At 47.9% G+C, this 14,134-nt stretch overlaps 1 protein-coding gene across 2 annotated transcripts; it reads right to left on the bottom strand.

The window, feature by feature from the left end:
• Positions 1-3,888: 3,888 nt before the first annotated feature.
• Positions 3,889-13,557, bottom strand: LOC136705355 (protein asteroid homolog 1-like). 2 transcript variants are annotated; one of them, XM_066678867.1, is made up of 6 exons: positions 11,790-11,807; positions 11,121-11,248; positions 9,071-10,347; positions 8,046-8,259; positions 7,624-7,783; positions 3,889-4,958 (listed from the first exon to the last, which is right to left on the bottom strand). In XM_066678867.1, the coding sequence occupies exons 3-6, from the start codon at positions 10,337-10,339 to the stop codon at positions 4,577-4,579; spliced, it is 2,025 nt and encodes a 674-aa protein (XP_066534964.1). In that variant the 5' UTR covers positions 10,340-10,347; positions 11,121-11,248; positions 11,790-11,807; the 3' UTR covers positions 3,889-4,576. The 2 variants fall into 2 exon arrangements, with proteins under 2 accessions (XP_066534964.1, XP_066534973.1); XM_066678876.1 differs by lacking the exons at positions 11,121-11,248; positions 11,790-11,807 and adding an exon at positions 13,472-13,557.
• Positions 13,558-14,134: the final 577 nt, after the last annotated feature.

Raw genomic sequence — 14,134 nt, 5'->3', positions numbered from 1 at the left:
AATTTGATGAGGTACAGATTAAGCAAAGCGACAGGGTGCTGCCTATTTACAAAATAATAATAAAAATAAAAATGAGAATATCCATCTACAGGTAGAAACACAAAGCTGAGTTGTGAACAACTATTAACTGATTATCTACAGGTGTCTGTAAAATACACAGTCGCAACGTCAGGAAAGAACGTAAACATCAGTTCAGTCTACGATAAATACTGCAGAGTTTAACGCAGGATCATTTTAACTGTTTTTTTTCTTTTTACCTTCATCAATAATCAGGTTTCCTCTGCTGCATCGTGGTGTTTCAGCTAGTGCCTCAGTGGCTTTTCATTCATTCATTGTCTGTAACCCTTATCCAGTTCAGGGCCGCTGTGGTTCCGGAGCCTACCCGGTATCACTGGGCACAAGGCAGGAACACACCTTCACAGTGTGATACACACTCACACCTATGGACGATTTTGACGATTTTGTGTTTTTTTAACATGGGAGGAAACCGGAGCACCCGGAGGAAACCCACACAGACACAGGGAGAACACACCACACTCCTCACAGACAGTCACCCGGAGGAAACCCACACAGACACAGGGAGAACACACCGCACTCCTCACAGACAGTCACCCGGAGGAAACCCACACAGACACAGGGAGAACACACCACACTCCTCACAGACAGTCATCCGGAGGAAACCCACGCAGACACAGGGAGAACACACCACACTCCTCACAGACAGTCACCCGGAGGAGACCCACGCAGACACAGGGAGAACACACTACACTCCTCACAGACAGTCACATGGAGGAAACCCACGCAGACACAGGGAGAACACACCACACTCCTCACAGACAGTCACCCGGAGGAAACCCACGCAGACACAGGGAGAACACACCACACTCCTCACAGACAGTCACCCGGAGGAAACCCAGGCAGACACAGGGAGAACACACCACACTCCTCACAGACAGTCACCCGGATGAAACCCACGCAGACACAGGGAGAACACGCCACACTCCTCACAGACAGTCACACGGAGGAAACCCACGCAGACACAGGGAGAACACGCCACACTCCTCACAGACAATCACACAGAGGAAACCCATGCAGATACAGGGAGAACACACCACACTCCTCACAGACAGTCACCCGGAGGAGACCCACGCAGACACAGGGAGAACACACCACACTCCTCACAGACAGTCACCCGGAGGAGACCCACGCAGACACAGGGAGAACACACCACACTCCTCACAGACAGTCACACGGAGGAAACCCATGCAGACACAGGGAGAACACACCACATTCCTCACAGACAGTCACCAGCAGGAAACCCACGCAGACACAGGGAGAACACACCACATTCCTCACAGACAGTCATCAGCAGGAAACCCACGCAGACACAGGGAGAACACACCACACTCCTCACAGACAGTCACCCGCAGGAAACCCACACGGACACAGGGAGAACACACCACACTCCTCACAGACAGTCACCCGGAGGAAACCCACGCGGACACAGAGAGAACACACCACACTCCTCACAGACAGTCACCCGCAGGAAACCCACACGGACACAGGGAGAACACACCACACTCCTCACAGACAGTCACCCGGAGCAGGACTTGAACCCACAACCTCCAAGACTGGGGGACCAGTACGTACTTGTAAATCCTTATCGACTGTCGTCAGTCAAATAAAACATATTTGTTGTCAGACAATTATTAAGCCAACTGCCATCAGGAGGGTCAGTGCTTGTCAGTAGGCTTTTTGAACCATACACAATCTGTCCATGTGTTTTAACAACTCCAGTTGCACTGCTGTGTCTTATCCACTCATTCCAGCACAACACAAACTCGCCCATTATAGCCACAATGTTGTCACTGGGAATGATCCACTGCTCAAATCACACCTGCTCTGTGGGTGTCCCGACCTGTAAAAGAAAAGGGCGAATAGGGGTGACAAAGTATGCAGAACAACAAACGGACTACAGTCTGGAATTGTAGAGCTGCAGAGTGACCTGTGTGTGGTCAGTGGAGATCAGAGAGTGGACCGTGAGTGTAGACACACAGAGGTGGTTTTAATGTTATGGCTGGTCATTGTAAATGGTCAGAAGCAGAAGGCAGCGTTTCTCCTGAAGGAGTGTGTTCTTCTCTTCACTGCAGTAACAGACTTAAGTCCTTGGAACACTGCTGTGAGGATTTGATGGCAGCTAGTGGAACATCTGTGAGGTCAGGTGCTGACGCTGATGTATAGTTTTGGATCACATGCCTCTCCAAAGCCCCATCACTCCAGAGAACACAGTTCCACTGCTCCACAGTGCTGTTCATGGTGTGGATTGGCTCTATACTGCCCCAGCCCACTCTTGGCATTGGGCATGGTGAGTTTAGGATCATGTGTAGCTGCTCCAGAGTGTCTCATTTCATTTCATGCTTTGTTATGAGATTAGAGTCTCTGAGGAGTATGTTTTTATTATTTATTTATTTATATTAAAGGTGCAATCAACCACTTTTTTCAGTGATTCATCTTCATGTGTGGCTACACGGTGGCGCAGCAGGTAGGTGTCGTAGTCACACAGCTTCAGGGACCTGGAGGTTATGGGTTCTCCCTGTGTCTGCGTGGGTTTCCTCCGGGTGACTGTCTGTGAGGAGTGTCGTGTGTTCTCCCTGTGTCTGTGTGCGTTTCCTTCGGGTGACTGTCTGTGAGGAGTGTGGTGTGTTCTCCCTGTGTCTGCGTGGGTTTCCTCCGGGTGACTGTCTGTGAGGAGTGTCGTGTGTTCTCCCTGTGTCTGCGTGCGTTTCCTTCGGGTGACTGTCTGTGAGGAGTGTGGTGTGTTCTCCCTGTGTCTGCGTAGGTTTCCTCCGGGTGACTGTCTGTGAGGAGTGTGGTGTGTTCTCCCTGTGTCTGCGTGCGTTTCCTCCGGGTGACTGTCTGTGAGGAGTGTGGTGTGTTCTCTCTGTGTCTGTGTGGGTTTCCTTCGAGTGACTGTCTGTGAGGAGTGTGGTGTGTTCTCCCTGTGTCTGCGTGCGTTTCCTCCGGGTGACTGTCTGTGAGGAGTGTCGTGTGTTCTCCCTGTGTCTGTGTGCGTTTCCTTCGGGTGACTGTCTGTGAGGAGTGTGGTGTGTTCTCCCTGTGTCTGCGTGGGTTTCCTCCGGGTGACTGTCTGTGAGGAGTGTCGTGTGTTCTCCGTGTCTGCGTGCGTTTCCTTCGGGTGACTGTCTGTGAGGAGTGTGGTGTGTTCTCCCTGTGTCTGCGTAGGTTTCCTCCGGGTGACTGTCTGTGAGGAGTGTGGTGTGTTCTCCCTGTGTCTGCGTGCGTTTCCTCCGGGTGACTGTCTGTGAGGAGTGTGGTGTGTTCTCTCTGTGTCTGTGTGGGTTTCCTTCGGGTGACTGTCTGTGAGGAGTGTGGTGTGTTCTCTCTGTGTCTGCGTGGGTTTCCTCCGGGTGACTGTCTGTGAGGAGTGTGGTGTGTTCTCCCTGTGTCTGTGTGGGTTTCCTCCGGGTGACTGTCTGTGAGGAGTGTGGTGTGTTCTCCCTGTGTCTGTGTGGGTTTCCTCCGGGTGCTCCGGGTTCCTCCCACAGTCCAAAAACACACGTTGGTAGGTGGATTGGCGACAAAAAAAGTGTCTGTGTGTGAGTGAATGTGTGTGTGTCTTTGTTGCCCTGTGTGTGACACCTAGTGGACAGAATGTGTCAGAGCTTGTGTCCCACACTTACGTTAAACATGGCCACCGCCTTGTGAGACGGCCTGCACCGTGGAGCATAAACTGATTCATTGAGGGAGGACAGAACACTTTGATTCTTCACTTCATTAAAGTTGCACTTTAAAGAAAACAATGTAAAACTAACAAATAAACGTTTTATTTATTACATTTTATGAAACATTCTTTACTACATTTCCATTATAAAATCAACTGCTTCTTTAACAATTTTTAGTAAAATAAACTAATTATTTTATTATTTTATCATGTGATATTTAAAAACAAAAATTTTTAATTATTATTGCAAGCCATAGATTTTATGACTCTATTATCATCAGGAAAATAGTCACATCTTCATCCAACACATTACAATCATAAATAACAATAACAAAATATAATAATCAGTATATTGTTGTTGAAGACATTTACAAAAATACATACTTTTTTATTTAAATATTTGTAAAGTTTTGTGAAATTTACAAGTGATTTAGCTCAAGCTCATCATTAAATTGATGACACAAATTACGTCACAGAGAACACACCTACGTGCGGCGTACCACGTTAACATTGAGAAAATCCATATTTTAATACATTTTAATACATTTAATATGGAGTTAAATACAATATTCGAAATTAAAAGTGCGGTATTTTCCCCTATTTTTCACTTTAAAAAGCAACAGAACAGACCTTAACCCTCTGGGGTCTGAGGACTTTACCCCTCTGTTCAGAACAAGAGCGCCGTGGACAGAGACACTTCCGGGAATCTAGGTGGTTTCAAAGACAGGGATTACGCCCAGTCCTGGACTATAGGCTTAATCCCTGTCTGGAAAACCACCCCTAGATGTGCTGGTTGTTTAATGCTGAGTGTGTGAGTCTGTAGGGTCTCCAGGGTTAATCCCAGCTGGACAGTTCAGATTTCTTGGACCTAGGGTCACCTTTGTGAGACCTGTGCCTGTGTCTGGAGCGGGCGCTGATGGTCATATTGTCCATACTGTCAACAAAGTCACGGCCCTTCTTCTTCCTCCTGCCTTCTGCCTCTTCCTCTGCGTCCTCCTCATCCTCGAGAGGCTGGAGCATGTCTCTGACCTGGTGGGAGGGTCTGTCTTTCTCACGGACACTCATCCTCATCTCTTCATCCAGTTCCATCTCCACCGCCTCTCGCAGGCCCAGGAAGATCTGAAAAACCCGAGGAGCTTTGGAGATCAGCAACTCGACTCGGGTGCCTTTCCTCAGCTCCGACATGGCGCCATACACCAGAGCACCGCTGTATAGCCTTCAAACACACAAACAAACAAACAAATACATAAACAAACAACACTTAAAACACATGTAGGAGTTTCCTGTTTCTGACTTGTATTTGTGTGATCAGTTTATCTAAATAATTTACTATGAAAAATTATTCAGTGTTTGAGGCGGCACTGTGGCACAGAGGTTGTGGGTTGAGGTTGAGGTTGTGGGTTCTCCCTGTGTCTGCGTGGGTTTCCTCCGGGTGACTGTCTGTGAGGAGTGTGGTGTGTTCTCTCTGTGTCTGTGTGGGTTTCCTTCGGGTGACTGTCTGTGAGGAGTGTGGTGTGTTCTCCCTGTGTCTGCGTGCGTTTCCTCCGGGTGACTGTCTGTGAGGAGTGTCGTGTGTTCTCCCTGTGTCTGTGTGCGTTTCCTTCGGGTGACTGTCTGTGAGGAGTGTGGTGTGTTCTCCCTGTGTCTGCGTGGGTTTCCTCCGGGTGACTGTCTGTGAGGAGTGTCGTGTGTTCTCCGTGTCTGCGTGCGTTTCCTTCGGGTGACTGTCTGTGAGGAGTGTGGTGTGTTCTCCCTGTGTCTGCGTAGGTTTCCTCCGGGTGACTGTCTGTGAGGAGTGTGGTGTGTTCTCCCTGTGTCTGCTTGCGTTTCCTCCGGGTGACTGTCTGTGAGGAGTGTGGTGTGTTCTCCCTGTGTCTGCGTAGGTTTCCTCCGGGTGACTGTCTGTGAGGAGTGTGGTGTGTTCTCCCTGTGTCTGCGTGCGTTTCCTCCGGGTGACTGTCTGTGAGGAGTGTGGTGTGTTCTCCCTGTGTCTGTGTGGGTTTCCTCCATGTGACTGTCTGTGAGGAGTGTGGTGTGTTCTCCCTGTGTCTGCGTAGGTTTCCTCCGGGTGACTGTCTGTGAGGAGTGTGGTGTGTTCTCCCTGTGTCTGCGTGCGTTTCCTCCGGGTGACTGTCTGTGAGGAGTGTGGTGTGTTCTCTCTGTGTCTGTGTGGGTTTCCTTCGGGTGACTGTCTGTGAGGAGTGTGGTGTGTTCTCCCTGTGTCTGCGTGCGTTTCCTCCGGGTGACTGTCTGTGAGGAGTGTCGTGTGTTCTCCCTGTGTCTGTGTGCGTTTCCTTCGGGTGACTGTCTGTGAGGAGTGTGGTGTGTTCTCCCTGTGTCTGCGTGGGTTTCCTCCGGGTGACTGTCTGTGAGGAGTGTCGTGTGTTCTCCGTGTCTGCGTGCGTTTCCTCCGGGTGACTGTCTGTGAGGAGTGTGGTGTGTTCTCCCTGTGTCTGCTTGCGTTTCCTCCGGGTGACTGTCTGTGAGGAGTGTGGTGTGTTCTCTCTGTGTCTGCGTAGGTTTCCTCCGGGTGACTGTCTGTGAGGAGTGTGGTGTGTTCTCCAAGTGTCTGCGTGCGTTTCCTCCGGGTGACTGTCTGTGAGGAGTGTGGTGTGTTCTCTCTGTGTCTGTGTGGGTTTCCTTCGGGTGACTGTCTGTGAGGAGTGTGGTGTGTTCTCTCTGTGTCTGTGTGGGTTTCCTTCGGGTGACTGTCTGTGAGGAGTGTGGTGTGTTCTCCCTGTGTCTGCGTAGGTTTCCTCCGGGTGACTGTCTGTGAGGAGTGTGGTGTGTTCTCCCTGTGTCTGCGTGCGTTTCCTCCGGGTGACTGTCTGTGAGGAGTGTGGTGTGTTCTCTCTGTGTCTGTGTGGGTTTCCTTCGGGTGACTGTCTGTGAGGAGTGTGGTGTGTTCTCCCTGTGTCTGCGTGCGTTTCCTCCGGGTGACTGTCTGTGAGGAGTGTCGTGTGTTCTCCCTGTGTCTGTGTGCGTTTCCTTCGGGTGACTGTCTGTGAGGAGTGTGGTGTGTTCTCCCTGTGTCTGCGTGGGTTTCCTCCGGGTGACTGTCTGTGAGGAGTGTCGTGTGTTCTCCGTGTCTGCGTGCGTTTCCTTCGGGTGACTGTCTGTGAGGAGTGTGGTGTGTTCTCCCTGTGTCTGCGTAGGTTTCCTCCGGGTGACTGTCTGTGAGGAGTGTGGTGTGTTCTCCCTGTGTCTGCGTGGGTTTCCTCCGGGTGACTGTCTGTGAGGTGTGTGGTGTGTTCTCCCTGTGTCTGCGTGGGTTTCCTCCGGGTGACTGTCTATGAGGAGTGTGGGGTGTTCTTCCTGTGTCTGCGTGGGTTTCCTCCCGGTGACTGTCTGTGAGGTGTGTGGTGTGTTCTCCCTGTGTCTGCGTGGGTTTCCTCCGGGTGACTGTCTGTGAGGAGTGTGGTGTGTTCTCCCTGTGTCTGCGTGGGTTTCCTCTGGGTGCTTCGGTTTCCTCCCACAGTCCAAAAAACACACATTGGTAGGTGGATTGGCGACTCAAAAGTGTCTGTAGGTGTGTATGTGCGTCGCCGTGTGAAGAAATGGTGCACCCTCTAGAGTGTGTTTAGATTCTGTGCATTTTCTTTCTCCTAAGCATTGAGACAGTGTTAAAGCAGCTAAAAGTATACACTGCAGATGTTTTAGGACAAGCCTTTGGCCTGAAGGAAGCTCAAACAGCGTTAAGGAGAAATGGGTCACGCTGGAGTGATTCATAATGACATAGTAGTTTGTAATCTAACAGAGCAACTCTACACTCAGTGGCAATATCAGTCACCTTGCAGACCAGATACCACCCCACCCCCCACCCCCCTGGAACAAGACCTGTGTGTGTGTGTGTGTGTGTGTGAGGTGCTGGGAGTGTTTACCAGGCGTACTGAGGTTCAGGTACTGGGTTATGGAGCAGCTGGTTCAGACAGATGATGTCTCTCAGAACACACTGCCACTGGCTGAAAGCATGAGCTGCCTCCAGATCCAGAGGTGCCTCCTTGCTCAACCTCCTCAGGTTCTTCAGCTTTTTCGGAACGTCTTTAAACCAGAAACGACAAGGACAGCATCAATCAAACGTAAACAGGGTGTGATATCAGGAGAAGGCGACATGGCACGCCACATCTTAACAGTTAAATATATAATGCACAGTTTAATTAAATCCTCAGATCCTTATTACACTGTTTCTTCTGCCTGCTATGTTCAGATCAAGGTCTCATGGAGTGTTCCCTGAAACTAAATGATTGTTTTATTGACTGATTAAAAGGCCAAGTAGTGGCAGTCTGCAGACCGGTATATTTACCTTTCTCTGTGGATGGATCTCTGGACAGTTCCCCGCAGGCCAGTCCTATCAGCAGTGCCCAGAAGAACTCAATTCTGGGCTTGGGCTGAGCTTTCAGCCAGAAGCTAGTGACGTAGACGGCGAGCTGGAGGCTGGGAAGGACGAGGAGCCGGTCAGGAGCCTGGGAAGCTCCCAACGTGTCCAAGAAAACCTGGAGCCGCACGTTCCATGGAGCCTGGAATTTAAAGGAGCAAACCGTCATTTTCTACTGTGACTATAATGACACCTGGTGGCCAGGATATTTAAACAAATTTGAACCCATGTGTGAGACCCACTCTATGGATCGTAAATGGGTTCATTCAGAGACAAAAAAGTAGTTTGAAAGTAGCTCAATGTCTTGTGTCTCTTATGTTAAGATGACTCTCTTTATAACATCAGTTATTCATATAACTTTTATTAACAATAATTAACAAATATTATGTTCCTATAAGTTTAATCCTACAAAACACTGATCTCAGACTCCATAGTGTTTTTCCTTTCGTTCTGAGAGAAGCGCTTTACTATGGTTCTCACTACACTAGAGCAACCGTTACCAGCTTGTTTTTTCCAAACTTTTGGATGACGGTCATAGGGGGTCCACATGTATGCTCCTGCTACCTCAGATCCAGCCACAGAGGACTGTGAGGAGCTCTGAAACTAGAGACTCCCGTGGCGAGGGAGCACTCAATCTTGGAGGAACAGGGGTGGCCTTGCCCTTAAGCGAGTGAACACCTCACACCCTGAGGAACACAAAATTCTGAGAGACATCTATCATCTCTATGTTTGGTAGGACATTTGTTCATGATGTGAAGCAAAGCTTAGTTCATACACCAGCCACAAAAGGATGGCTGTCGTTTGAGATCCACAGGGGTCAAGGCATTCCTTGCCATCAGGGCAAGGCCATCTCTGTTCCTCCGGGGTGGACTTTGAGTTCATCACTGTCCTCATGGGCTGGGTCTATTGTAGCGTATGCAAACCATAAAGCAGTGAGGAAACCCCTGCATTACCTCCCGTAGTGTGGTCAGGTGGAGATCTTTAGGAGTCTCTGATGGCAGGATGGCTGTAACTCTGGAGGGTGTTAGTTTTATCCACTGCCTGTCATACTCTTCCACCTCTGGCTCAGGGGCTCCAGCAGTTCCCTGCGTTTTTGTGCCCAGCAGGAGGCCGTAAATGACTTGTCGTATTGGTAGAGAGGTCAGATTGCTGCTGTGAAGTTGAAAATCCTGGATGGGAGAACTCAGGATGGTCCTCTGCGTGGCCAGGACATCAAAGACCATGGTGCTGAGCTTGCCCCTGGCCAAAGACTTACAAATCCACTTTGGCGGCTTCTGTACCAGCCCTGGAAGCATGCTCTTTGGTTTTCCGCTGGTGAAGAACTCTGCAAGGGAGCTGGGAGTGAGGCTGAACTCCTGAAGGCTCCGGGTCAGGGCCTCAGTGACAGCTGCTGAGTGATCCGGGTTGGTAACATAGCTCTGAAGGGCACTGATGACATCTGCTGGATCCTGGTACTGGGAAAGCCATCTAAGCAGGCCATCGATATCCCTGGTTTCTTCTTTGCTCGACGAGAACTCTGCCCAGTTTGGCAATATACGCTCATCTAGATCAGGGCTGCTCCAGATGGTGTTGAAAATTGGGAGCAATTGTTCATTGATGCGGAAAGTGGAACATAGATTCTTGGCTAAAAATAGTTTGCCTGAAAGGCATTTCTTCTTGTCCTTTTTGATTTCTATCACCTGGTTCCAGCGGAAACTCTTCAGGGGCAAAAACCCTCCCTTGATGTTGAATGTGTAGAATTCTGCGTGATTGGACAGAACTGGACATTCCCATTCATTGGCCAACAGAGCAGCCTCCCAGTAAGCCTTAGAAAAACACTGGATGTAGGGCACCTCGAGCTTCCTGAGGACCTGTATGAACACGTTCTTGACGAGGATCGGAAGGACGTTTCGCTGAGACCCACTGGACAAAGCTTGAGCCTTTCTAATTTTGAGTTCTTCTCTTTTCTTCAGATTCTCAAAGTCCTTCTCACCGACATCATCCCCTCCTCCGAGCACAACGTACGGCTCGATCCTACACTCTCTGAGATTCTCAAAAAAATGGCACACCTCATTTTCAAAATCGTCGTAGTCTCCACCGTGTTCTTGATCAAACTGTGGGGTGAAGTAAAGAGTGTGATATAAGTTGCACCCGTCTATAACCAGCTTGCAGCCTCTGAATTTCTGTATTTTCCAGATGCCCCTGCTGTTGTCCATAAAACTTCTCAGCTTCTGGTCCTCCATGGCAACACCTAAAATTTCAGCAACAAAACCCTTATTAGCATTAACCCTGGTGAAAGCTTATGGGGTTTATCCACTGCATGGTCTCTACTCTACTTGACTTTACTTTACTCTGCTTTTCGGCTTCTCCATCAGGTGAATATGGTCCTGGAAGCGTGTTCTCTTTTACTCTGTTCTCTCGTGGTTCAGAGCGAGTCGAGTAGGGACTAAACCGTGGCGCGTAAAACTCACAGAGCGCTGATTGTCCAGAGAGAGTCGTCACTCTACGCCACGCAACGCAGACGACCAGCACCAACTCTCCATCTGTAAAATCTCCAGCTGCAGCAGAGATCACGTTTGTTTTTATCCGACTCATGGCGGCAGCTCGTAAAATGACGCCGTGGTCTTTTGAAGAGGTTCAAACGCTCCTTGGATCGGTGGCCGACGAAAGAATCCAGCGAGAGCTGGACGCTGCAACAAGGAAGAAACACACTCTACTGATCTGTCTGAACTGATGACGGAGCTGTGTTCAGTCCCAAACAACAACAACACGCCAATACACCATGAGTAAACACCGCTTAATGTTACCGCCGCCATTGTTGTGATTTCCAAAGCCCTCTGCTCCCATCAAAGAGAGGGATCTGTGACATAACCAGCTACACTTCATGAGGGAGCCATTGTAATGAAAAACCAACCATGGACCATGGACTAAACTGCGAGCAGATTTGAGTAGAGTAGGCACCATGCAGTGGACAAGTGTCAGTACAGTCCAAAACTTAATGCTTAACAACATTAACCAACATACCATAGAAGTGTGTTCAGCAGATGAGTAAATAAAGATCCGTATTTGTTTTTATTGTCCTGGCTTCGTTTTTAAAGCCAGACGACACCCATTGCTCTTCAACGGTTCCTCTGGAGCAGACGCATGTGAGCCTGTAATACATGTATAGGATCGTTGGCTATGGAGCAGTGGCACAGTGGTTTATAGGGTGATTGACTGAGTTGGAGCAAAGTTTGTGACAGAATTCAAGTCTGAATAATTCTGCTATGTGGATGATACAGCCAATCACAGCCTGTGGCTGCTCTGACAGGTTTAGTCATAACGTGTGGATGGAAGCGTATAATAAATAATTTGGTAGTACGTACCATGCCTGTAAAGGCTGAAATAAGTAAGTGAACTCAGATATATTTTGGACAGGAGTTCAGGTGGCGGGTTTAAGAATGTGTATAAAGTGAACAATGATTCTAGGTAGGCTCTGGACCCACCGTGACCCTGAATTGGATAAGCGGTTACAGATAATGAATGGATGGGTGGATAGTTGTCTTAGTTTTTGCATTTGTCAACAAATTACACCCCAACCCTACACACATTGCCACGTGCCACTAATTACTTGATTTACTAATTACACTAGGAATTATTCTGACATTATTCTTGGCATTATTGCGAATATATTCTCAGAATTTGACTTTTTACCCGGAATTATTCTGCCGCGGTGCATCATGGGACTAGTCGTTCTCTGAGATAACGCTCTCAAAGGCGTCAATGTGAATGAATACGTGCCTCTGCGGTGGTCGTACGAGCGGAAACACTAAGTAGCCAATCTGGTTCCAATGTTTTTGATACTCCGGTAAAGTTGGTTTCATAGTCACATATTCAGAATTCTTTCTTCAATAATTCTCAAACGGTGCATGCAAATGACTTAATACTTGCAAATTATTGTTTTTGGGATCCAAGACAATCAGTTACAACTCAGTTTATGTCAGAAATGTTTGCCATTTAAAAAACACGAAATATATTGTTTTCTATTGGCTGCCGCCATCTCCGCGAGAGCTAAGGGACCGTTTACAAACTACACTACACAGTAAAAACGAAGGTGACGAACCTCACATGATGTATACTACATTTCTTACCTTGATAAATTTAACCATTACTGGCCCGTGGTGATACATTTTTCATTACAAATTTCAATAGCTTTTGAACCTTTGATGATATTGTTTCTAAACAAGTTTTATTTGAACAAGTGCCATCCACACGACATACTACACCTCTTATTTTGGTCAATTTAACCATTACTGACCCATGATGATGCATTTTTGAGAATAAATTTCAATAGCTTTTGAATGTTTGATGAAATTGCTGAGAAAGAACATGTAGCTGTTTGAATGAAGTAATGGTGGGGAGGCAATAATTTGAGCAGCGTTTTAAAATATTTTTATTTAACTGTCAATATTTTGCAGAATGTAAGTCTATACACAAAACAACACCAATAGTTATAATCCAAATAAATTACTTTCAATGTAAAAATGAAGTGGTCTGACTCATGAGAGACAAAACTGTTGCCAGAGGTGTACAGACAGTAGGTGTATGCAAAAAGGTTGGTGTTTCCACAGGATACATTTAAAGAAAGCTGGAGCAGACATTCCCAGAAACAGAGACTGTTTGTCTGTAAAGGTCCATTGAGGATCTAGACAAGTAGCAACACATCTGGTATGGTATGCATTACACGAGGTAGTCTCTGTTTCTGGGAATGTCTGCTCCAGCTTTTTAAGTCATTTGCATGCACCGTTTGAGAATTATTGAAGAAAGAAATCTGAATAAGAAACCAACTTTACCGGAGTGTTTTTGATATGCAAATGAAGGATGTATATTTACATACACTGCCCACTCAATAATAACAAAATAGTTCTAAAACCACAGACTGTAGTCCATCTTTGGCTCTGCATTCTTTGTTAGACCTCGTTCACCCTGTTCTTCAGGCTCAGGACTGCCACGGGACCTCTGTGGTTAGTGCGTGCCACGCTGGTACGAGTGGATCAGACACGGAAGTGCTGCTGGAGCGCAACCCACTGCCGCCACCACCGCGTCTGTATCACCTCAGCGATGAGAATTATACCCTGCCCAAATTATAGCCGACCTACCCGCCTTGGACATTGAAGAAAAGGGTGAAATGGGGCTAACACCGTATGCAGAGCAACATATGCACTACACTCTGTATCTGCAGAACTACAAAGTGCTCCTGTATGTTCAGAGGAGCTGATGAAGGTGAGATCACTGCCCGGTCTGTGAAACCCGCGTTAATAACACAGCGAGAGCTGAGAGACTGGGGAGTGATGGAGTAATAAAACACTGAGGATAAAGTAGAGGAAATGAAATACCTGTACAGGCGAGGAAGAAGGAAGCGAGCGCTCGCGCTGTGTGCAGTGATACTCTTCAGTGCGAGCGGCGCTCTGTTATACACACGAGTCACGTGGAAGAAACGAAAGTGAGTCAGGAAAACGAAACTTAATAAACAGAGAGCCTTATCTCTCCCCAGGGTTGGGCTCAGGGCGATAAAACGAGTTTCTTGACTGTGCTTCTATTCTGCCCCCACATTTTATTAAAGCAACAATAGGTAGTATTTATACCTTAAAATTACAGCTTCAAAATCATTGTGCTGCCCCACTGAGCTGTAACAGGAAGATTAGAGTCTACTCTTATTGCTACTCTGGGCTCAGCACTGCAGAAACTGCATTATGTATCTTTTGGAGGAGGGTAGGTATCCACCACCGCTCTCTCCCTCTCCTTTCCCCCTTGAATTCAGTATAACAGTGATTTACACTCTGCAACTGTAGAGGGACCCCACGAGCAAAATACAAAATCTTACCTAATGTTACCTAAAGTGCATCTGTTGCTCTGCATACTTTGTTACCCCGTGTCTCACCCTGTTCTTCAGCGCTCAGGACCCCCACAGAGCAGGTGTGATGTGGTGGTGGATCATTCTCAGCGCTGCAGTGACACTGACGTGGTGGTGATGTGTCAGTGTGTGTTGTGCTGGTGTA

This window comes from Hoplias malabaricus, chromosome 1 (assembly GCF_029633855.1).
Source record: "Hoplias malabaricus isolate fHopMal1 chromosome 1, fHopMal1.hap1, whole genome shotgun sequence".
Classification (NCBI taxonomy): Eukaryota; Metazoa; Chordata; class Actinopteri; order Characiformes; family Erythrinidae; genus Hoplias; species Hoplias malabaricus.
The sequence above is the reverse complement of the archived record's forward strand: the minus strand, read 5'-3'. Positions and strand labels throughout refer to the sequence as shown.

Excerpts from the sequence above, each read along its gene's own strand:
- LOC136705355 (XM_066678876.1), bottom strand. The coding sequence starts at position 10,339 with ATGGAGGACCAGAAGCTGAGAAGTTTTATGGACAACAGCAGGGGCATC. Across the intron at positions 8,260-9,070 it reads ACCTGACCACACTACGGGAG|GCTCCATGGAACGTGCGGCT; the intron begins GTAATGCAGGGG and ends TTTAAATTCCAG. Across the intron at positions 7,784-8,045 it reads AGATCCATCCACAGAGAAAG|ACGTTCCGAAAAAGCTGAAG; the intron begins GTAAATATACCG and ends TCTGGTTTAAAG.